The following is a 24,919-nucleotide window of genomic DNA, read 5'->3' as shown; positions in this document are numbered from 1 at the left end:
AGTCGTGCGGTCTTTGTCCAGAGCAGACAATATCACTAGTGAGTTGGGTTATTACATATGGTATCAGAGCTACTCCGCATGCAACCTTGAATGGTGGTGGGGCAAACCTCAGCGAGGATGTTGAGTCCCTAGGGGGGGGGGGATGTATGTGACACCCTAGGCGAATCCCACATCGACAAAAATACAAGAGGAATGCTGGATATATAAGTTAACAAGCCTTAGACCCTAGCGACGTGTTTTAAAGCCGTGCGGGCCTAGAACCAGAGCAGAAAATATCACTAGTGGGCTGGGATGTTACATTAATTATCTTGAATTTTTGAGCTGCTAATTTGAAATTCAGGACTTAGTATCCTAAATTTTTTAACTGATAATTTGAAATTTAGGACTAAGTGTCCTGAATTTCTGAATTGCTAATTTAAAATTTAAGACGTAAGATTCGAATTTCTGAATACAATTATCAAACTTTAGGACACGATGTCCTCAAGTTTGAACTTTGAAGTTTAAACTTTAGGACGATGTATCTTGAAGTTTGAGCGAATTGAATAATCTTTAAATATATTGTAAAATGTGGATATATTTTAAACAAAATGCTGTGATTACCTTGTGTCATTTCCACCAAATCTAAGGAATGACTCGGATCGATAATTGTTTGGGGGGGGGGGGGGGGAAGTGCTATGAATAGCCATTATTTAAGTTGCTATTTAAGTGTAAACAAAAGTTTACAATATTTAGAGCTTGGCTAGTCACATTAAAAATGAGCAGCTTGCTTCTCGTATTCTCATTATTTAGGCAGTTATTTAAGTTTCAGCAAAAGTTTGCAAATTATTTAGAGCTTAGCAGTCACATAAAAAGAGCAGCTCGCTTCTCTTATTTTCCTTCCCGCTTCTTCAGTTGCTTCTCTTTTCTTCTTCTTCTTCTACAAAAGAACTTGTTTACTTTCACTAGTAATTCAAAAATTAACGCAACTTTATCCATATACACATTTAACATTGAAAGTTCTTGCTATCTCTCTCATCGCAAAGACTCAAAACTCATTCGAACTCCTTATCTTTCAATCACAACGAAAGCTTGAAAATTTTGGTTTAATTATTCTACAAAATAAATATATACAAGATTGATTTGAACTACACAGTTCAAACTTATGACATAATTGTATGGGTCGAAATCCGTCTCAGTACTTGGGACTAAGCAATATCGAGAAAAGAGTTGGTCGAGGTCGACCAGGAGATGGCGAAGCCCGTGGTCGAGATGTAGAAGATGGTCGGTGTCAAGTGCCATAAAAAGAGCTGTAACGGTTAGTTTATTAGGGCAGAATATTAAAGAGAATATTCCATTGGATATTCTTTGTATTTGTACTACTAGAGTTTAGTGGGGGAATGTCCCATATAAATAAGAAAAAAGATAATGAATAAGGGCATGTGATAATCATTGTAATAAGGGTAGACTTTACAAAAAGATTCTCTCCCTCTTGAAAAGATACAAAGAACACCTTTTTATCAAGATTCATGTTTATATTATCCTGCACTTTTCCATCAGATCCAAGAAGGTTTCCAATATTCTAAGATCTATTTGTCGTTCATCATTGTCAGGAGGAATAATCACCTAGCTCATTATTTATTGGGTGAATCATTCCTCCTATTTATTCAAATGTCATTTATTGTTATTTATTATCAGTCTCTCTTCCATTATTGCTTATATTTTATGACTATTTAATGCTTGTTATTGCCAACCCCTTGCTCGATCTGTCCCACCTCACACACGTTTTCAAGATTTGCATATAGAGATATTATTATTAACTAGGTTTAACCCGTTATTACACAAAAATAATAGTTTTAGCGGAAGGTTATACTTTTTGGTGAAACAACAATGTCCTAAAATTTTGAACCTAAAAGTTGAACTCCATGACATAGTGTCACTGAAATTAAACTTGAAAAATGAAACTTAAAGACACAATCTCTTGAAGCTTTGAACTGAAAAGCTGGAGTTCAAGATACAATATCCTAAAAATTTGAACTTTAGGATACTCATAGTGACCTTAAGTTTGAACTAAAATATCGAACTTTAAGATATTGTATCTTGAAAATTTGAATTGAATGAATTTCAGGATACGATGAAGAAGCAACTCTGCCAACTTATTTAAGTTGTGGCGAAACGCTAAATAGTTTGCAATTGTTGAATAAAAGTTAAACAGCAGTCCAATAAGTGGCTACCGGGTGACATTTCTACATTTTTTGCGGCTTTTGGGTCGTTAAATACTATGGGCCAGAACATATTGGAGATCCAGTTAAGAGCCCACAATGGAAAGATCAACCATCGGCGAGATCTCTGCCTCTACCTCTCCAACCCCATTGGACGGCCAGAGAAGGCGCTTGGCATCTTTGCTTGGTATAATCTTTGTACTATTTACTGATTTTTTGGGTAGAATTGCTAGAGATGAGCCCTAATTTTTGTTCTGCAGACAGAACGAGGTAAGCTGTAACTCGAGAAAAAAGTTAGGTGAAAAAATGGCAGCTTCAATTTGGACTCTACAACTTCATACAGTCTCAGTTCAGGTACCCACTCCACCTCACATTTATTCTCTTATCTTTATCATTTTCTAATATGAATTAATTTACATTCCTTTTATTTCAAAAGCTTCGAATTCCACCTAAGGCAGTTGACTTCAGAAACGATGATTTGTTCAATTATGCATTCCGAAGGTGTACAAGGAAGAGGACTTTCAAAAATATTGACGTAGTTGCCTCGGGGGATTCTTTTACCAATGGTGACGGCAAGAATGGTAAGAATCTTTCAGACCAAGTTATGGTTGTCAAGTCCGAGAAGCGGAGTTTACCTGTTCTACTACAAGACACTGTTACCAAATTACAAGAGAGCGTCAAATCTCTCCCTCCCCCTACTCTCCTGGTAATTCCGCTTAAGATGTCTTTTTTACGTGTAATATATGAATTTCTGATAATATTGTTTTTGGAAATTAATTAGGGGAAATTATCTTAGGATATACCTGGAACTTGTGGAGTGCCCCAATATTCATATCCTTCAAAGTGCTGAACTTTTCATATTAACGTTGCTTGGCAATTGAGTTTTTTTGTTATGACGTAGACCATTTCTTTGGTTAGACACTTCGTCCACTTTGTTCCTTGCGATTTTATGGAATGTGATAATGATGCTTTGTTTCCTGTTCTTTGTCGAGCTGTCAACTCTTTTACATTCATCTCGCTCGCTGTAACGGTGCAGTTTCTCCTTCCATGTTGGCTCTCAAGTCTCACCCCCTTCTATAATCATGATTTGATGTTTACTTCCAGTGCAACGTTATGTTTTATTGTTGGTAAATTCACGATTGAAAGCAGCTTAGGCCTTGCATTCACTGTAATTTAGTCTTCTTGGCATTTTTCCTTTAACACGTGTTTTAATAGCAGGTAAAGAAACATTCTGGTGTTAGTTTAGCAATTGGATTATCTACCGTGGTCATCTTGCTGGTTATTATGGTGAGGAGTTATGTTGCAAAAAGGTCACGACCCAAACGCCCTGGTTCTGTAGCTGATCTTGTCAGGCGTGGGCAGTTAAGATCTGATAGAAGAGGCATGTATGGATCATTAACCTTTTGGATTGTTGTTTGTCTATGATGTTTTTCTTCTGCTGTTAAATTCATCCCTTTTTAGGATGTAGATTTTAGTCATATGATCATATGCTGCTGAGATGATGTGCTTGCATAGTTTTAAGTGTTGTAATGTGTGTTTTTCATCATTGATTTGTCTTAAAATTCAGATCAAATCCTCTCAAATATGACGATCCATTCAATAATCCATTAGTGAAAATCAGCAAAAACAATTCAAGTGTAGAGATGTGTGGGAAAGTGTACCGTTTGGCACCAGTAACTCTTACCAAGGAGCAACAAGCTGTCCATCAGAAACGGAGGTCACGTGCATATCAGTGGAAGAGACCAACATTGTTTCTTAAAGAAGGTGATTCAGTGCCTCCTGATGTGGATCCTGATTCTATCAGGTGGATTCCTGCAAATCATCCTTTTGCAACTACTGCAAGTGAAATTGATGAGGATCTGGCACAAACTAATGTTTACCAGAAGCACGGTGTTCCATTCCGTATTCAGGCAGAACATGAAGCTCTGCAGAGAAAGCTTGAAGCACTTCAAAGTGTAAGCAATCATAGCCCCTAATAGTAGCTTATAGATGTGGTAAAGAAAAGAAAATATCACTTAGACTTCCTGGTTTCACAAGCATGTTGGATGCATTTTCATAATCAGCATCTGCCATTTTGTTATTCTATTATCACTTGTCCAATTGCAGTATCGATACCCAACTCTAATGGTCTGTACCTTCATGCAAATGTAGTTTGATTTGTAGATAAATTGCAAGATTCTACAGTTTTTTTGCTTTAAAACTCTTACTGGAAGTTATAATGGAGTGACTTCTTTTTATTTTTATTTTTATTTTGAAGTAATAAACTGCTTTCTAGCCAATGAAATAACGGACATGTTGATGCTATGTTCTAAGCTTGTCGTAGGAAGGTAAAGGAATAGACATGACGGGACTGCCAACCTCAATCTGCTGTAGATTAAAAAGATGTAAGTTGAAGACTTGCATGCACATTTAGAATTTCCCCAAAATATTGTAGGTATAGGGTCCAGGGACGGGGAGCCTTGGCACAACGGTAAAAGTTGCCTCCGTGTGACCAGGTCACAGGTTCAAGCTGCGTAAACTGTCTCTTGCATTTTCCCGGACCCCGCGCATAGCAGGTACTTAGTAGTACATGGAGCTGCCCTTTATTGTAGATATACATAGAACTGCCAAGCTTTTGTAGATGGAAAGAGATGTAATTTGCAGACTTGCCTGCACATTTAGAGTTTCTCTAAACATTCTGGGTATACATAGTTGAAGTAGCGCAATGAAACACCGCATTGTGCTTCATCGTTTATATATATTTTGGTATGGTGACTCAACCTCATAGTGCTTTGAGGGTTATTTGAAGCATTTGACACACACATGAAGTGTAAATTTTTCCATAGGTCGATATACTTGTGCGTAGCCTTAAATAGTGAGCACAATAAAATTTTAAACCAGGAGCAGTAAAACAAATTGAAAAAAGTTACTGCTCTTGGAACACTAAATGAATTGTCTGTCACATTCTAATTAGTATGGCAAAGTAATTCTTTGGCAATTTACTTTTAGCAATTAAAGAAAGAATGTTGCTGCTGTGTTACAAAAATAGTTTAGGTAACACAAAACGAGCAAAGATTCCTGAGGAGTATGATTCTACTGTTAATGCTTGCAAGAAGCTAGTAAAGCACAGTTGTAGTCCACCTTATGATACTGCATTTCTTTTACATTAGAAATCTGACAGTTGAAGAATATTATTTGCTGCTTTTTCCCCTTTTTCACTTCCCTCTTTTTGGGACTGAAGAAATAAGCTATAGGAAGAACCAAAATGTTTGGGATGAGAGCAATGTCTTTCACCCCTTGTTTACAGCAGAACAAGATGCTCTATTTACAGCAGAAAGTACAGCCTCCTTTCTGGAATTCCCTTTTTGTTTTCACTTGGTTCAGCTTAATACTGCTTCCTTTAGCTTACCTGGCATAGCCCTTTGACCCTCTTTAGGCTTAAGAACATGTTCCAGATTTCTCTTGCTGTTGTACATGTAGGAACAAGTGTGTTGTGTCTTCCATATCCTCACAGCACATATAGCATCGCATATGTGAAAACTTTTCTAGTCAATTCATGTTGTGTCAAGTGTGCATCATGCAAGGCTATACATCCAAAACAAGAAACTTGGTGCTCGTATCTTATCTTTCCAAACTGATAGCCACAAGGTGTCCTGCTGTCTATATCTTGTTTGCCTTGAACTGTTTACATCCTCTTCACTAATTATTTCCCTGTGCTGTTTCCTCTCCAAACGATTTTATGTATCTTGCTTCTCGCCTTCCCCTTCCACTTTTTCCAGCATTCCTATCAGTACGGTAAAAAATGTCTAGTTCCCAATCCTGACACTGTTCTGAAGTTCAGATTCCAATTCCTATTATTCCTGCATTGTGCAACAGTTTCACCTTCTTGTTAGGAAATTGGTCCCTCAGAGGTCCATGTCCCCACCATGCATCATCCCAAAATCTAGTGTCTTCCTATCCCAAAATTAAATACCAGAGAGTATACCCTGTCTGGAATTTTATATATCCTTCTATCTTCCATCAATTGTTGACGGCATGTATTCATTATTTGAATGTGTATGCATGAATCATGCTGGATGTCACTTGCAGTTTGAATAATTTAAAGTTTCATTTTCTTCCCATAATTAGTAAATGCATGAAAGCCCTTTGATGTCATTGTTACAGGAGCAAAAACTTGGTAAACTAGTCATAGATCCTGGTGCTGCAAAAGATTTTGAGAGGCCATTCAAAACGCGTCTAAAGTCAGAGGAGCAGGCTGAGCAAGGCCCAAATAACTGGCAAATTGGCTCCAAGTTTTCTGAATCAGAGAGTGTTCGCGATTCCTTCGTCAACGAACGTAGTTCTGAAGAAATGGAGAAACCCTAGATGGTTTCAATACCTTTTTGTAAATTCTGGCAGAAATAGGGTAAGAGCTACGGTTTGAAGTGAAGGCCTGATAGTTATGTTTTGAGTTCTGACAATTACTGGGTTCCAAGAGCTTCAAGAATCGGAAATGAGACTTGTAAATAGAAGTTTTGTTCTCTGCAGCCGAGTGTACCAAGTGTCTACCAATTGTTTTATCTTCTATGGTAGACTTCTATGTTGCAACATTTGCCTATTCCCATCGACTCGGGTTTGAAACATTTTCTGAACTACTGGCATAATTTCCCTTTGAAATTGGTGCATTTTAAAAGGTTTTCTACTCATCTATTTTCTTCCTTGGATGTGGAGTTGCATCTGACGACCTCTGTCTGATGGTAGTGTAATTACAAGTTGAACTTGTTTACCCGAAAAATGATTAACAATTGAATTTATACGCGGCTCTAAGGATACGTGATATAACTTGGTACAAACCGAGAAAATGTATATATCAGTATTGAAATTAACTATAAAAGAGATAAATGCAAACCAAACGAATCAATTAGCTTCTGGCCCTCGAGTTCGGTCAAACTGTTTACTCGAAAAATGGATAACAATTGAATTTATATGCGACTCTAAGGATACGTGATATAACTTGGTAAAAGAAAATGTATATATCAGTACTTAAATTAACTATAAAAGAGAATGCAAACCAAACGAATCAATTAGTTTCTGGTACTCGAGTTCGGTCACCTTCGAAACAAGTGAGGATTCCGCTAGTATATGAACAGAGTAACAAAATAATGAAGCTTCAAGAAAGTAATGTATTGTTTTTATTGCATCAGAATTTCTCCTTACAAATGATCAAACCTCCCTTTATATAGTGGGGAAGTCCTACTTTGAATATAATTCTAAATACATAAGGAATCACACGATAAATTAATTAATTGGCCTCTCCTTGATATGTTTCGGGGTTTTCGCCGAGATTCTCGCCCCAATTACGGATATACCAGCTTTTTTGTTTTTTTGGCTCGATCTCGATCTTGGCCGATCATGATCTTGATCGGTCTCTATTTTGCTCGGTCTCTATCTTGACCGATCTCGACCAGTCTCTATTTTGCTCGGTCTTAATCTTGACCAATCTTGATCTTGGTCGGTCTCTGGGTCACGAGCTCGGCAACTTAACTTCGCATCATAGCTTGATATTATACAAGGTTGAACCTTGATCTATCATGTTCCAGTCTCGATTAGTCATATGAAGGGCAAGTTCAGTTTTGACCGTATACAGATAGTCCCCTCGTTTCTCGGAAAGAAGATGGCGAGAAACGATATAAATTTCCGAACTCCGACTTGATGGGTAATGACGTCAGCGACGAGCCTGATTATGATGTATGCGATGAAACGTCCCGTCGGTCCAGTTACCAAGGCATTAAATACGTGTCAGTTGTTGGTCGGCCATTACCGGTTCCGAACCGTCGCCAACAACCTATAAGAACCCAATCTTTTCTCATTCAAACTTTTCACTCAAAGCTTCTTCTCTACTCTTGCATCTTCTTCAGAAAATCCCTTTACTTCATAATTTTCACACCCAAATTTCTAGAACTCCAATTAAACCGCATACCACCCTAATTCTCTTTTCCCTTGTTCATCAATGGCGAAAACCTCCAAAATAATGCCACAAAAAGAGGTCATTTCTTCATCACGACTCGCCGGTGGTGAGGATGCGGCGGAGCCCTACCCTTAGGAATTCATTCCGGAAGGGTGCTCAATCGTCATCGACTTTAAAGTCGAAAAAGCCTCCTCGATACCGGACCGATGTGAGCCGATCTAGAGGTACATGTGTTCAATCATCGAGAAAATCCTCGACAAAGTAAAAAAGGAATGCAACTGGGGCGAAAAGCATGTGGTAGTCCCATCGCCTGAAGAATCGATTACTACCCACGTGGAGGGGTTCTTAAGTGTTTACACTTACCCCTTCACGTTGGGTCCCTTAGACCCTGTCATCATCGCCTTCTGTAAGAGATACGACGTGACCCTTGGCCAGATCCATCCTTCTTTTAGGAGAATAGTGATTCTCCTCCGATTCTTCTCGAGCAAAATCGAGGGGTGTCTTTTCACCCTCAATCACCTTATGCGCCTTTACAGTCCCCGACTCTATCGAGGAGGGCTAATCAAACTTGCTCGCCGAGCCACCAAAGCCCTGTTCTCGAGCATAGACGAGACTCGTGACCGAGGTTGGATTGGTCGATTTGTTAGAATCAGGACTTCGGACCTGATCCTTGCTGAAGACATGCCGTTTCCTGAGAATTGGAATATGAATCGTGAGTAGTATTCCCCTTTGAACGTTCAATTTTGTGGCTCTGTTTTTCATTTTTTATCTACTTTTTCTATGTTGTTATAGCTGTGGCCCATATGCCGGAACCGATTCCGAAACTTAAGCAATGGGTTGAAGGCCTGGTGTTGCAGAGACCATACTCCGAGCGTGCTTGGATGGAATTATCAAAGGGTCGATGAGAGGCCCACAGTCATGGTAAGTTTCTTTCTTAGAACGGTTATCGTTTGATATTCTTCTCTTGCTTACTCCCCTTTTTTCCTTTGTAGGCCTCGGGAAAGACGTTTCCATGAGGCCCCCATCTGGTGACGAAGAAGTACTTGCTCTGAAGCAGGCCAAAGAGAAGAAGAGAAAATGGGCTCCGAGTTCCCCGGTCTCGGAAAAGAAAAAATCGGCGATGAAGTCTCGCAAGCCCAAGGGGGGCTCCGGTGTTATTCCTTCGAACTTGATCTGCTGATTAAGGGATGATCCCGAAGAAGGAGAAGAGGAAGTAGCGTGTGTGCGGGCTAATGTTTTGATACAAAAATCTTTCGAATGAGCGAAGGTTGGTGAGGGAACTCTGGCCATAATTCTTGAACCTGAAGAAGTTGGCCACTCCATCCCGAGCTGAGATGGTCGAAGGAGAGACCGGGGGCGAGACTTCTCGGGTAGCGGAAGATGTCTCGAGGGACGAGCTTAGGATGGTCGATATTTCTGGATCCCCTCAGATTTCGGACGCTATGATCCGTGAGGCCAACGTGTTGGAAAGTCGATCTTACGAGGGTATTTAGGGGGCGACCGATATCTATGGTTTTTTGGATGGGCTCGAGTCCGCTGCCTTGGAGGATATTACCGGGTTCGGTGGATTACCGATACCGAAGAAAGTATCATGGTCGGGCGTTATCGGGTCTTCATCGAGCCCAAAACTGGTGGACCAATTCCCGGGCCCGAGTGTTAATCCCATCGTAGGCGGAAGATAGTGCTTTTCGTCCCGGAGGATGCCCGAGTTTTCTCTCCCCCCGTGGGGATTGCTAGTTACCTTAGATCCTTGGTGACCGAGGAGGATCAGGCTAGGATGAACGCGGTAGGATCCACTTGCCTTTTCAATGAGGCCCAACATGCTCTGAATCAGGTAACTTCGAGGGTACCTCTATTGTTTCTTTTATACTTAGAGTTGTAGTTAATTCTAACATCTTCTTTCTTGTTTGCATGCTTCGGTGTTGCATCACGAGGCTTTCCTCCGAATCCGGGAGGAGCATGAGGCTGAGGTTCGGGACCTCACTGAGAAGAGTGACACCTACAAGTTTCTTAGTGAGAATCTTCAGGCATATTTGGTAACGGCTCGGGATGAGCATGCCGAGATGGCTGAGCAGGTATTTCGAGTGCTTCACGATAGTGAAGATGAATTGGAGATAACTACCAATGATCCGATTCTGCATGTCCGACAGAGGCTCGAACAAATCGGATGGCTCCAAACGCAGGTGGATGCGATACAGGCCAAGGCAGAAGAATTCAAAAAGAACATGGACATTCTAGCCTCAAAAAAGGAGATCGTCCAAGCTCAATTGGAGTCGGCCGAGGCCCAGCTCCAAGTTGCAAAAGAGAAGGCCTCGGTGCAGGTTGAGAAGATCAAGGAGCTTCAGTATCGGTTTGATTTGGCCGTTTCTAATAAGGCAAGCTTGGCCGATGAACTCGAAGTGGACAGATCTGAGGTGGCCGTAGACAAATCCGAGGTAGCCATGGCCAACAAAAGAGCTGATGCTAAAGTGGCCCAGTTTAGGGTTGATGTCGAAGTCAACCAGGCCAAGGCCAAGGGCATGGTTGAACATGAGAAATGGCAGGCTCGAAGGGGAGCCCTCGAAGGGGTTCAGGACCAGGGCTTCGATATCATGGCTGAGATCGAAAAGGCTAGAGTAGAGGAAGCCAGGGCCCGAAAGCTGGCCTTCCCTGAGGAAGACTCCAAGAGTTCAAGTGAATCTAAAGATGGAGAAGATCCCGAGGATGGAAGTGCGACCTCCGATGAAGACCAAGCCTCTTAGGACATTTTCTTTTTTCTTTTGCCTTTTTTTTTTGCCATTTTTTTGCCCTTGTAAATTTAGGCCGATTTGGCCGTTGTAAAAAACTATTGTGTATAAATATAAGGCTTTTCTTTCCCTTTTGGCTCTCCTATTTTTCCTTTGCTTTATTTGTATTTACAAAGGTTGAAACAATAAGGTTGTGTTCAAGGGTTCGAACAAACGTTGCCTTTATTTCCTTTCTGGTTTAAGGCGTTATTGGAGTTCGATGTTATCAAAGTTTTTCCCGAAAAACATCGTAAGTTTGAGATTTTGCCGAGGGTAGCCTTTAGAACTGTTTGTGAAAGAAGTTTTTATTTTTCGAAGGCCTGTTTTTGTTACGGATTCCGGACGTCTCCGAGCCGTATCAAATTGGCCGTAGCCTTTTAGTTCGGGAGCTACCCATTGGGCTTGTTTTCCCGTTTTATCCGGGCTTGCCCGAGATAATAGTTTCCGAGTGGGGTGGCCGTGACTTTTAGAAATCGGGGCATTGCCTATTAGGTCTTTTGCTCCCGAGGCCCGATGACTTGGGCTGTTTGAGTCGGATGGCAGTCCCCAAGTAAGGGAGATATCGTTCATATTCCGGTTAAGTATTGCCCTTGGGCTTGTTTATATTCGGAAGTACAAAGCTCTTAGTAAAGAGAGAAGATAAAGAAGAAATTTTTTAAAACATAAGAAGTGTGTAAGGAACATACTTCTCTTTATTCTCGATTGAAACATATTTCGAGCAATCTATATAGGCACGATTCGATTTGACCGTTTGACCCTTACAATATATCATATCTATCGAGATCCTCTCTTTATGAAGTAGTTTTCTTTCTAGAGTTGATATTCGAAGATAACGCATATCCGAGAGTAGTCCCCCAGTATTCAAGGTTGATTGCAAAGGAACCTCGGATAATGTCGAATGGATCTCCGTTGCCGATTTGTAATCGGGCTTGATTCTAAGTTATCACGATTAATCATTGCCTCGTTAAAAACCCCGCCAAAAAAACCCATTTGGGACAAAATCGGTCTGAGGGAAAAAGAGTGCAACACGTTCTTTCAGGCCTAAAGACTTTGTGTCGTTTGCTGAAAAATCCATCGTCGTATCTTGTCGACCACCTGTAAGCGTTAATCTGAAAATAGAAAAGGAATGGAAAAAGGGCGTACCTCAGTAGTAGTACCGTTTTAGGTGAGATATGTTCCAAGTGCTAGGTAGTTGTTCCCCATTCATTGTTTCGAGCTTGTAGGACCCTTTCCCGGTGACCTAGAGAATTTTGTATGGTCCTTCCCAATTCGGACTCAATATCCCTTCATTGGGATTTCGGGTGTTGAGGGTGACTTTTCTTAGCACTAAGTCCCCGATGTTAAAATATCGAAGGTTGGCTCTTCGATTGTAGTATCTCTCGATCCGTTGCTTTTGGATGGCTAGATGGATAAGGGATGTTTCACGCCTTTCATCCAATAGTTCTAGGCTCGTATTCATGGCCTCATCATTTGATTCCTTTGTTGCATATCGAGATCGGATACTTGGCTCTCCGACTTTAACTGGTATTAGAGCTTCGACGCCATAAACTAATAAAAATGGGATAGCCCCGGTACTGGACTTTGAGGTTGTGCGGTATGCCCAAAGAACTTCGGGTAGAATTTCCTTTCACTTTCCTTTGGCGTCGGTTAGCCTCTTCTTAAGATTTCGGATGATGGTTTTGTTAGTCGATTCGGCTTGCCCGTTCCCGCGGGGATTTAAGGTGTTGATAGGATTCTTTTGATCTTGTGATCTTCGAAAAATTTAGTTACTTTGCTGCCGATGAATTGTTTTCCGTTATCACACACAATTTCGGATGGAATCTCGAATTGACATATGATGTGATCCCAAATGAAGTCGATGACTTCCTTCTCCATAACTTTCTCGAAATCATGTGCTTGAACCCATTTAGAAAAATAGTTAGTCAAAAATAAATTAAATTGGGCTTTACCTAGTGCCCGTAGAAGAGGGCCAACGATGTCCATTCACCACTTTGTAAATAGCCATGGTGACAAGACCGAATGGAGTGGTTCCCCGGGTTGGTGAATCATTGGAGCATGCCTTTGGCATTTGTCACATTTTCGAATAAATTCTTTCCCATCTTTTCCCATATCGATCCAATAATAGTCGGCTCTGATTACCTTTTGAACCAATGATTTGGCACTAGAATGATTTCCGCAAGTGCCCTCATGAACTTCCCTCAGAACGTACTCGGTGTCTCCCGGTCCCAGACATATTGCTAATGGACCATCGAACATTCTTCTGAACAAGGTTCCATCTTCGGACAAGATGAATCGTGCTTGTGGAAGCTTTCTGGTTTTCAAATACCCTATGTATTTATTTCTCCAATCCCAAGTCAAGCTTGTGGAATTTATCTCGTCGTGGCCTTCTTCGACTACTGACCTCATGAGTTGCACGATGATCCCCGAATCGAGCTCGTTGTCCTCGATCAATGACCCTAAGTTTACGAGGGTGTCAACCTCACTATTCTGATCTCGAGGCACATGTTGCAAAGTCCACTCCTTAAATCGGTGCAAAGTTACTTGTAACTTATCTAGGTATCTTTGCATTCGTTCTTCCTTTACTTCGAAGGTTCCGTTAACCTGATTCACCACGATGAGGGAGTCGCATTTGACTTCGATCACCTCCGCTCCCAAACCTTTGGCTAGTTCGAGACCTGCTATTATGGCCTCATATTCGGCCTCATTGTTAGTTAATTTCACAGTTCTAATAGATTGCCTAACCACGTTGCCTATGGGTGGTTTTAGTACGATGTCAGGCCTGGACCCTTTTGCGTTCGAGGCACCGTCTGTAAAGAGGGTCCAGATTCCCGGGGACGTACCCGAATTTATCAACAGTTCTCTTTCAATCTCGAGTATTAGGGCCGGCGTGAAGTCAGCTATGAAGTCTGCCAAAATTTGAGACTTAATTGTTGTTCGGGGTCGATATTCGATATCATATCCGCTGATTTCTATGGCCCATTTGGCCAACCATCCCGAAAGCTCGGGTTTATGCAAAATATTTCGAAGTGGATAAGTTGTTACAACACATATGGGGTGACATTGAAAGTATGGTTTTAGTTTCCTAGAGGCGCTTATCAAAGCGAGCGCCAATTTTTCTAGGTGGGGATATCTAGTTTCGGCCTCACCTAAGGTCCGACTGACATAATAAATGGGAAATTGTGTACCTCGATCTTCTCAGACTATGACTCCATTTACCGCTACCTCCGATACTGCCAAATATAAGTAAAGTTGTTCGTCTACCCTTGGCGTGTGAAGCAGTGGCAGGCTCGATAAGTACCGTTTAAGCTCTTCCAAGGCCTGCTGGCATTCCGAGATCCATGTGAAATTATTTTTCTTCTTTAGCAATGAGAAAAATTGGTGGCCTTTATCGGAGGACCTCGAGATGAATCGCCCCAGGGCGGCCATGCGCCCGATTAACCTCTGCATGTCCTTTACGTTGTCTACCACCGTGATGCCATCGATAGCTTCGATCTTGTCTGGATTAATCTCGATTCCTCGGTTGGATACTATGAACCCGAGAAATTTTCCTGACCCGACCCCGAATGCGATTTTTTCTGGGTTCAGCTTCATGTTATATTTCTTCAATATACTGAGAGTTTTCTACAAGTGCTTTAAATGGTCCTTTGCTCGCAGGGACTTAACTAGCATGTCATCAATGTAAACTTCCACAGATTTCCCTATTTATTCTTCGAACATCCGATTTACTAGGCGTTGAAAGTGGCACCAATATTTTTTAATCCAAATGGCATTACATTGTAGCAGTAGGTACCATATTTAGTGATGAACGAGGTCTTTTCCTGATCATCCGAGTTCATATATATTTGGTTGTACCCGGAATAGGCATAGATAAAACTGAGGATCTCGTGGACGGCCGTGGCATCAATCATGCGATCGATACTAGGCAAAGGAAAATAATCCTTGGAGCATGCTTTATTTAGATCCTTGTAATCTAAACACATTCTAAGTTTGTTTTCTTTTTTGGGGACTACTACTACGTTTGCTAACCATTCGGGGTATTTTACTTCATGGATGGACCCTATTTTAAGAAGCTTGGTTACCTCGTTTTTTGATGAAAGCATGTTTGAACTCGGACTGGGGTCTTTTTTTTTGCTTCACCGGATGGAACTTCGGGTCCAAGCTTAGTTTATGGGTGGTGATTTCCGGTGGGATCCCTGTCATGTAAAGATGGGATAAAGCGAAACAATCCATGTTATCTATTAGCAATTGAATAAGCTTTTTTCTGAGCTCGGGATTTAACCCCGTGCCCAGGTATACCTTTCGTTCGGGCAAATGTTCGATTAGTATGATTTGTTCCAGCTCTTCGACCGTTGATTTAGTAGCGTCGGAATTATCGAGGACTATGAAGGATCGAGGGACCCCATAATCATCATCTTCGTCAGTTCCCTGCTTCTCTAGTTGGGTCGAGGCCGGCGTTTGTGATTGCTATTTGGACTCTTATTTTCCCTTCGAATTTGACCCCTCTATCGAAGAGAGTGTTGATATCGGAATTACTTCGTCAACGACAAACATTTCTTTTGCAGCGGGTTGCTCCCCGTAGACTGTTTTGATTCCATCTGGTGTTGGGACTTTCAGGACCTGGTGAAGAGTCGAGGGCACTGCTCTCATGTTGTGGATCCATGGTCTCCTGAACAGGGCGTTATACCTCATGTCGCGCTCGATCACATGGAACTTAGTCTCTTGGATAGTCCCGACCACGTTTACTAGCAAAGTTATTTCTCCCTTAGTGGTTTCACATGCCATGTTGAATCCGTTTAGCACTCGGGTCGCGGGCACGACTTGGTCTTGCAGACCGAGTTGTTTTACAACCCTCGATCGAATGATATTGGCCGAACTACCTGAATCAATTAAAACACGTTTAACTTGAGTCATATTCATGAGTACAGATATTACTAGTGCAACGTTATGTGGTTATATGATTTCTTCTGCGTCTTTGTCGTTGAAGGACAAGGTTCCTTTCGGTATGTATTCCTGAGCCCGAGATCGCTTCTCCCTTATGATTGACACCTTAGTGCGTTTTAACACTGGCCCTTAGGGAACATCTACCCCTCCGACAATCATGTGAATAATGTGTTGCGGTTCTTCTTGCTCGTTTTGTCTATTGAACTCTCTATTTTTGAAGTGATTCTTGGCCCGATAACTTAAAAACTCCCGAAGGTTCCTTTCATTGAATAACCGGGCTACTTCTTCTCTCAACTGCCTGCAATCTTCCATTCTATGGCCATGAGTGCCATGATACTTGCATACTTGATTGGGATTTCTCTGGGCTGGATCGATTTTCAGAAGTCGAGGCCATTTAATATCTTTGATGCGTCCGATAGCCTATACGATGGCGGATGCATCAATATTGAAGTTATACCCCGACAATCGCGGTGCTTCCTTAGGTCTGGTATGCCTGTCGAAACCATTCTTGCTCATGAGCCCTCGAGAGCCCTGGCCTCGATCACTTCTCCTTTCACCTCGTACGGAGTTATGCCCAGGTCCGTTACCCGTATGATCTCTATTATACGGCCGGTATCGATCCCTGCTCAACTTTGGTTCTAGATCGACGTCCCTTTTGGTAACAAATCCGAAAGGAGCCCCCAGCTGGTCGTCTTCGACTCTAATCTTTGATTGATATCGATTATGTATATTGGCCCAGGTAACAGTCAGGTACTCAATCAAGTTCTGCTTCAACTGTTGTGAAGCCACTGAGCTTCGTTCATTTAGTCCTTAGGTGAAAGCTTGAACGACCCAATCATCGGTGACCGGTGGTAGATCCATTCGTTCTATTTGGAAACGAGATACAAACTCTTTGAGCATCTCGTTATCTTTCTGCTTTACCTTGAAAAGGTCCGACTTCCTAGTCTCGACCTTTATGGCCCCAGCGTGTGCTTTTACAAAAGAATTTGCAAGCATGGCAAAAATATCGATAGAGTTAGGTGGTAAATTATGATACCATATCATTGCTCCCTTTGATAGGGTTTCCCCGAATTTCTTTAGTAACACGGATTCGATCTCGTCGTCTTCTAGATCATTCCTTTTAATGGCACACGTGTAAGAGGTGACATGCTCGTTGGGGTCAGTCGTTCCATTATACTTAGGAATCTCGGGCATGCGGAACTTCTTGGGGATCGGTTTGGGAGTCGCGCTCACGAGGAAGGGCTTTTGTACGAACTTTTTAGAATCCAAACCCTTCAATATTGGTGGTGCCTCCGGAATCTGATCAACCTTGGAGTTATAAGTTTCCATTTTCTTGTCATTTGCTTCGATCTTCTTTTTCCCTGACTCTGTTCGCTTTGTCAGTTCCTCGAGTATTTTTATAATTTCGGGGTTAGTCCCCGATTCTTATTCATTTGACCTTACCACAGCTGGCCTTGTTCTGTGGGTAACTTCTTGGGTTGGACCGGGCTCAGCCCTACTTGGTGCCTGGTTTTGGCTCTGCAACTGTGCTATCGCCACTTGTTAAGCTTGCAGCATTTCGATGATCATTCGTAGGCTGATCCCGTCTTCTCCAATATTTTGGGTATTCCGAGCTACAGATCGGGTTCTACCATGGACGCTGTTTTCGGGACCAGTATGTTGATTAGCGTCGATGGCCACATATGAATTAACGTATATTGGATCCACAACTCGAGTCCCAACGGGGTCAGCGAGTGGCCTTACATCACCGGGCGCCACGTTGTTATTCTCACTTAGATGGCCCGATCCGTTGTCGACATGCAAGGGCAATAATTGAGAGTTCGTCATTCTTAGCCTCAAAATCAAAAATACTTTAAAGAGCAAGTGTAAAATTGTGTGTTTTATATAGATTTGTATCAAATAACCACTATTATCCTTAGCCCCACGGTGGGCACCAAACTATTTACCCGAAAAATGGATAACAATTGAATTTATACGCGACTCTAAGGATACGTGATATAACTTGGTACAAACCGAGAAAATGTATATATTAGTACTGAAATTAACTATAAAAGAGATAAATGTAAACCAAATGAATCAATTAGCTTCTGGCCCTCGAGTTCGGTCAAACTGTTTACCCAAAAAATGGATAACAATTGAATTTATGCGCAACTCTAAGGATACGTGATATAACTTGGTACAAACCGAGAAAATGTATATATCAGTACTGAAATTAACTATAAAAGAGATAAATGCAAACCAAACGAATCAATTAGCTTCTGGCCCTCGAGTTCGGTCACCCTCGAAATAAGTGAGGATTCCGCTAGTATATGAACAGAGTAACAAAATAATGAAGCTTCAAGAGAGTAATGTATTATTTTTATTGCATCAGAATCCCTCCCTACAAATGATCAAACTCCCTTTATATAGTGGGAAAGTCCTACTTTGAATATAATTCTAAATACAGAAGGAATCACACGATGGATTAATTAATTGGCCTCTCCTTGATATGCGCCGGGATTTCCGCCGAGATTCTCGCCCCAATTACGGATAGACCGGCTTTTTTGTTTTTTGGCTCGATCTCGATCTTGACCGATCATGATCTTGATCGGTCTCTATTTTGCTCGGTCTCGATCTTGACCGATCTTGATCTTGATCGGTCTCTGGGTCACGAGCTCGGCAACCTAACTTCGCATCATAGCTTGATATTATAGTAGGTTGAACCTTGATCTATCATGTTCCAGTCTCGATTAGTCATATGAAGGGCAAGTTCGATTTTTGACCGTATACAGAACTGTTAACCAAGTTATTAATCAGAAAAAAATTGGTACTTTTCGCTCGCACTAGATATTTTGAAGAGATATAAATGGTCAGATTTGATACAAATATTACGAAATTCATAATTTTTGAGAATCATATTCCTTAGCTTCCTTCTGGAGTGATTGCAAAAATAATCCCAAGCTTAAACTGAAAAAACTTAAATTAATTTTACATGAAAAATAATCTTTCCGATCGGCTAGTTACAATTACAAAGTACTTACTTTTTTCCAACTTCAACTTCAAATGCTCTTTTTTCGTTCCAAATTTTAACCAAATAGCACCTTCTCTTTTTCAATTAAATTTTCTATATTTTCTTATTTATTGAAATTACTATTATTTACTTTCCTAAAAAAAAGAATTTGGTACGATAGAAAAATATTTTTTGAAAGATAAATCATTTTTATGTTGAATATTTCAAGGAACACATTTTGAAAGGTGACCTCCCTCGCTGTTGGGTAGAAGTAAATTTACTCGGCTTGCGGAAATACAAAAATAGAATTGATAACTTAACTCGCAAAATTTGTGGTTTCTAGAACATTCAAAAGGGAATTTCGTTTTCCAGAAAAGAACCCAAACTGTAAGTGGTCAGTAGGATGTATTAAAAAAATAATATATGTATTAGTTTTGATATTATTAATACCTTATTTGATAGTAATATTTTTCAACTAGGTACGTATTAGTTATACACTTTATTCAATACTATTTTTATACATAAAAAACTATATCATTAGCAATACCATAGTTTTTAACGCATGAAGAAGAATGTACTCCCTCCGTTTCAATTTAGATGAAGTATTTTGATTCCGTACGGAGTTTAAGAAAAAAAGGAAAGACTTTTGAAACTTGTGATGTTAAAAGCTTAAGGGGTAAAAGTTTTGTGGGGCATGACATTTGTGTGATTATAAAAGCTTCTCATTATGGGTAAAATAAAGAGTTTAAAGTTCAATTATTTCCAAATTTAAAAATATATCATTTATTTTGGAATAGACTAAAAAGGAAAGTATCTCATCTAATTTGAAACGGAGAGAGTATAAAGTAGAACTATCATTTGAGAACCTTTTCCAAATACAAAGCTAAAGAATTTAGAAGGTATTTTTGTAAACAAAGATTTTTAAAAAAATTATACAATACATATCAAACCAAATTATCAGAGCATAACTAATCTAACATTACTAATACATACTACTCCTTCTTACACACCTGCCAAACGACAAATAAATTATAATTATAATGAAACAAAATGTCAAAAAATTTGCAACCACAAGAGATTCTAGAGAAAGAAGAGTGGCCCCAGTAAAGGCCTAAAGGGTACAAGTAAAGGGAGCAGATGTGGATACGTGTTTGCTTACTGCATGTTCCAATTGGAGTAGAGCATGGCTGCAACGAACCTGTTCAATTCAATAACATTCCGGCCACCGGAGTTCACCCAAAACCGCCATAGTAAAGCCGTCGTTTATCTTCCTCCTAAAAGAACACCTATTTCTATTTCTTGCGCTACCAGCAGCAGCTCACCGGAAGCTGCCTCCTCATCAACTACCACAAAACCTGAAATTGAGCTTGAGTTCGTCGGGGTAAGTGCGAGAGGGTTACGTTCTCAATATTGTGGTAATTGTTTTTAATTAGTTCTTTATTTTGTTATTGATATCTGCTGGTGTTTTAATTATGGAGTAACTAATTAATATGCAGCCAAAAGCAGATGAAAACGGCAAGTATCCAATGGATAAAGCAAAAGCAGTGAGTGGTGAAAAGCTACTGAGGAACATTATGTCGGAGAATAAGATCGAGTTGTATGCTGCTTATGTGAGTAATATACTTAATTGGCTTAATTACCATTTCTTAATTTAGTCTTTTCTTAATTAAAACATGTAAGGAACTATCAATTCCATGAAAGGAAATGTCATGCGATCAATTCTGAAGTAATAACAATCTATCGACTAGTATGATGTTGATAATAATGAACTTTGAGTAACTTCTATAAAGAATTTTAAGTGAAAATTTACATGTGGGCAGTGAAGAGGATTGAAAATGTATTTAATTTGTTGCAAACTTTGTTCTTGTTTAGACAGGATTCAAACAACAATTGATTATCAATCGTCATCGTTAAAACTGTTTATAAGAATGTGTTGATGCTTTAGCAATATCGTTGAAGATCATATTGCATAAGTAGGTGCTACACGATAATGTTGCAGCAAAGATATCTGCGCTGCTGGAAATCATTTGTGGGATGAAATTTGAGCATATAGAAAATTAAATGCAGTGAAATTTCAAGTGAATCAAAGACTGCAGCTTTTTCAGTATTCTGTCTAGACGTTTTATTGTTGCACCTCATTTTGATCTTGAACACGATATCTACTTTTTGGCAGGGAAAGGCGATGAATTGTGGAGGCGGTGGAAGCTGTGGTACTTGTATTGTGGAGGTATAAGTCTATGGTTCTCCACATTCTTGTTAGTAATGGGTCTTAATTAGCACTCTAGGAATTTTTCTGTGGATGACATTCATATGTATATGGAAGTTAATTAAAGCATCTAAATATCCAAACAAGATTATTTGCTGGTTATATTGTGGTTGAAACGTACCACTCATAACGGTGATATTGTAGGTTCGAGCCCTACTAAGCCTTCTCAACATTTTACGCTTTTGCTCTTATATTATAGATGAATGGTGCATTAGTTTATAGTGCTACGCATTTTAATTACATTTTGGACAAAAGTTGGTCTTTTCATTTGCATATCTGAATTAGCAGATTGATAGCTTGCTGCTGAACTATTGGTAGTGAGCTTTACGTTACCTAATGGTGACAATACCTTTTACTTCTTTTATGAGCTATTGCTGGAAAGCTTCTTATTTTTGAAGATATTGACTATATCACTTTCCAAATTTCCCTGTGATGCAGATCATAGATGGAAAGGATCTACTGAATGAGAGAACAAATACAGAACTCCGATACCTAAAGAAGGTATTGGGCTCTACATGCCTCTCTTATATGCTTTTAGCTTCTCTTCTATCACATTCTTTTCACATTATTAAGCACATTAAACTTTTCTTCCCAAATGTTGAATCATTCGATTTTGAACGATCAAGTCTTTAAGGCTGTTTCAGAGAGTATCAATTTTTCTTTTTTGGGACCAACTTGTTTCAGGTCGAGTAGACTTTTTTTTGATCTTATGAAGATGGTTATGATGGTACTTATCTTTCTTAATCTTCACAAAGACTTGCTCATTCAGTTTTCATAACTGTGCAGAAACCCGAGTCATGGAGATTGGCTTGCCAAACTATAGTTGGAAATAAGGAAAACTCTGGAAAGGTATCAGAATTATATTATGAACTTGTTTAGCTGCATTCCTTGGATTTCAATGTTTTCAAAATCATTCAACGTAAATTTATACGTATTCCAGATAATTATGAATTCTTTTATAGAATAAAACTTAGTACCTCTTCACTGCAAGAAAATTCAAGTCAGACGTTATTATCACCTCAAGGTCCTAAACATGTGGGTAAACAACTAAAAATGAACAACTGTGACTGTCTGCACTTTTAGCGCTCTCTCATACCGTAGTATTTCGATGATATATACAGGTAGTGGTGCAGAGGTTGCCTCAATGGAAGAAGTGACCGCATATGCATACATTGAACAGGTAATTCAGCAAGAAATAGAAGAATATACATGTACTACTTTGAACAGAGTATAAATCACTTAAAACTAGAATGCTTTAGTAGCTAGGGAAATATGTATTTTATTCATTCACTAAGCGACAGCAAGTTTTTACCTGCTCCGGCATTTTGCACTAGAAAGGATGTGTTCAAATTATAATGGTTGAACTAAGCAACAGGCCGCTACAAAACATTCTTGGTTTACTTAGCTGTTTCCATCTCTAGAATGACACTGCTTTTCTCCTCCACTATTAACTATTACAGTATATTCTTTAAATAAGAACGTTGTTCCACTTCCAAAACAGTTGTTCTTCAAAAATTGGTAAAAAGTCTATTATAATTTGAGAAGAGTGTTTCTCTCATTCACAATGCCAGTCATTCATTCGTTTAAGAGTGTATTTCAACACACCTCACATTCTTTATGTTATGTATTTCTTGTTTCCTCTTTACTTATTCTGACATCATATCGAGCCTTTAAAATGTGGAATAGAAATATGTATTCTTATTGTGCTGATTTTGGTGACGATCTATTCTCCACACCTTTAAATAGTGTAAATGCAACCACAAACATCGTTACAATTAGTCGAGGTTAAGTTTTCTTGCTGGAACAGAACTGATCTTGAGGTCCTGTGACTGCTCTACATTAAGCTGCTCTTTTGGTTTATGCTACTGACATAATAGACGTACATATTCAGAGGGGGGGGGGGGGGGGGGTAATATGACAGTAGGAGTTTAATTCATTCCTTTACCATGCTATCACTTTGTCATTGTCATACTCGTCCGCGGAATAGAGATGCAATAACATGTAGTGGATCTTCTATCAAATTTGGATCCAACCGAATTAGCACCTGCAAAACACTCATAATGTATACCCGTGATTGCAATACAGTATGGCAAATCCATGAGCTCCTTTCAAGTACATACCATGATTGTGCAGAAGATGTTATCCAACGCTGCCCAGTTTTGACTATAGTTGTGAACATAATTGAGTGACAGTGTTAATTGCATATGCAACATCTTGACAGGTTACTGTGAGGTAGGGTGGGCAAACGGGCGGGACGGGGCGGGGAGGATATGAGCGGGTCGAAAACAGGTAATGCAAAAATAGATAAATTATCTGACCCGATCCATATTTAATACGGATAAAAAACGACTTAACCGGCGGATAATATGAATATGACATCTTGAATATATTCACTTTTAGGAGAATTTCTAGTTTCTCAAACTTGAGGAAACTTCAATTTAAGACTTTACAAATATAAAAGTTAAATATATTAATTATCCATTTTCTAAGTGGATAATATGGTTCTTATTCATATTTGACCCATTTTTAAAAAAGGTCATTTTTCAATCTATTTTTTAATAGATAATATTGGTTGATAACTATTTTTTCTTTTAACCATTTTGCCCCCTACTGTGAGTTAGTTCAATCTCCTAACTTACCTCTGTATGGACCTTTCCGTATCATTAAGAGGATCAGTCACAATGCAGGCTAAACTACTTAAATTGAATCTCCTTCGCTAAACAACTATTCTTTGCAAATAGGCAATACAAGTTTTTTTGGTCATATATAAGTGTAGATATGTAAAATTTATTGGATTCAAATTCAATAAATAATTTGAATTATATTTTAAATATACTAGTCCAAATAAATTATGGGCTAATATAATTGAATTATTTATATAAGTGCAATACATATTAATTAAATAAATAAATCCAAATTCATTGGGCTAGCCCATTTAATTGGGCTAAAGTGACGAGCTCATTTTATTAAGCCCAAAATATCATCTTCCTAGAGGCTCAGTTTGGTGCCACATGACGTGGCACGCCAAGTCAAGCGGAAGAACCAATATGATCATGCCACATGTCAAAATGATAATACATACCCAGTCAAATTAAAAGTCCAATAAAATTGTGCTACGTGTGTGTCACGCCCCAAACTCGGGGAACGCGACCGGCACTCAACCGAGTGAACCCGGTCAAGCAAGCCTGTTGAATACTTTCTACCCGACTCACCCATGATTTAAAGAGTATACATAACTTTGTTAATTAACCAACAAGGAGATCATGTAGACAATACCAAATTCATTACCATTAATTACTTCATTTAATTAGTCTCAAAACACACACACACCTCCATGGTTCAATCACAACACAACTTGTTTAACATTCCCAACACTCATATACAACCCACACTATGTCTACGTAGCCTCTAAAGATGCCAAAGAGTACAATGATAGTGCCGGCAACAAGGCTCCGGCTATACCTCAAAATATAATAATACACACGAAACAAAGATACACAACCCCGGAATGAGATGGGGCTCACCATGTCAGCTAGGAAGAATGAGTACCGCTATCACTGGTCAATATCCTCCGCAGTAGAATCACCTGCATCCATTAAAGATGCAGCGCCCCCGGCAAAAGGGACGTTAGTACATATCGAATAGTACTAGTATGAAAACCAAACACCAAATCAAGAACTTGGAAATACAACATGAATATGATGAATCAGGATGACAATGGAATAGCATAGATAGAAGTTTAAACCAAAGCAAATTTATCAAGAGCTCTCAATATCATATGTAAATTGTAAGACGAGATCCTCTGTAACCATCTTTATACAAAGTGGCCCCGCA

At 39.6% G+C, this 24,919-nt stretch overlaps 2 protein-coding genes across 4 annotated transcripts; both read left to right on the top strand.

Annotated features, from left to right (window-relative positions):
• Nucleotides 1-2,267: 2,267 nt before the first annotated feature.
• On the top strand, nt 2,268-6,862 carry LOC104100544 (protein MULTIPLE CHLOROPLAST DIVISION SITE 1). 3 transcript variants are annotated; one of them, XM_009607797.4, is made up of 6 exons: nt 2,268-2,385; nt 2,459-2,552; nt 2,635-2,904; nt 3,417-3,583; nt 3,766-4,153; nt 6,342-6,862. In XM_009607797.4, the coding sequence occupies exons 2-6, from the start codon at nt 2,505-2,507 to the stop codon at nt 6,540-6,542; spliced, it is 1,074 nt and encodes a 357-aa protein (XP_009606092.1). In that variant the 5' UTR covers nt 2,268-2,385; nt 2,459-2,504; the 3' UTR covers nt 6,543-6,862. The 3 variants fall into 3 exon arrangements, with proteins under 3 accessions (XP_009606092.1, XP_070038732.1, XP_070038730.1); XM_070182631.1 differs by having other exon boundaries at nt 2,305-2,552; nt 2,635-2,779; XM_070182629.1 differs by having other exon boundaries at nt 2,306-2,552.
• Nucleotides 6,863-19,939: 13,077 nt separating this feature from the next.
• Nucleotides 19,940-22,485, top strand: LOC104100546 (photosynthetic NDH subunit of subcomplex B 3, chloroplastic). Its single transcript, XM_009607799.4, has 6 exons — nt 19,940-20,200; nt 20,316-20,429; nt 20,993-21,046; nt 21,524-21,586; nt 21,872-21,934; nt 22,207-22,485. The coding sequence occupies exons 1-6, from the start codon at nt 20,003-20,005 to the stop codon at nt 22,240-22,242; spliced, it is 528 nt and encodes a 175-aa protein (XP_009606094.1). The 5' UTR covers nt 19,940-20,002; the 3' UTR covers nt 22,243-22,485.
• Nucleotides 22,486-24,919: the final 2,434 nt, after the last annotated feature.

The sequence above is a fragment of the Nicotiana tomentosiformis genome, chromosome 8 (genome assembly GCF_000390325.3).
Source record: "Nicotiana tomentosiformis chromosome 8, ASM39032v3, whole genome shotgun sequence".
NCBI lineage: Eukaryota > Viridiplantae > Streptophyta > Magnoliopsida > Solanales > Solanaceae > Nicotiana > Nicotiana tomentosiformis.
Note: the sequence above shows the minus strand (reverse complement) of the source record. Positions and strands in the feature narration are given on the sequence as shown.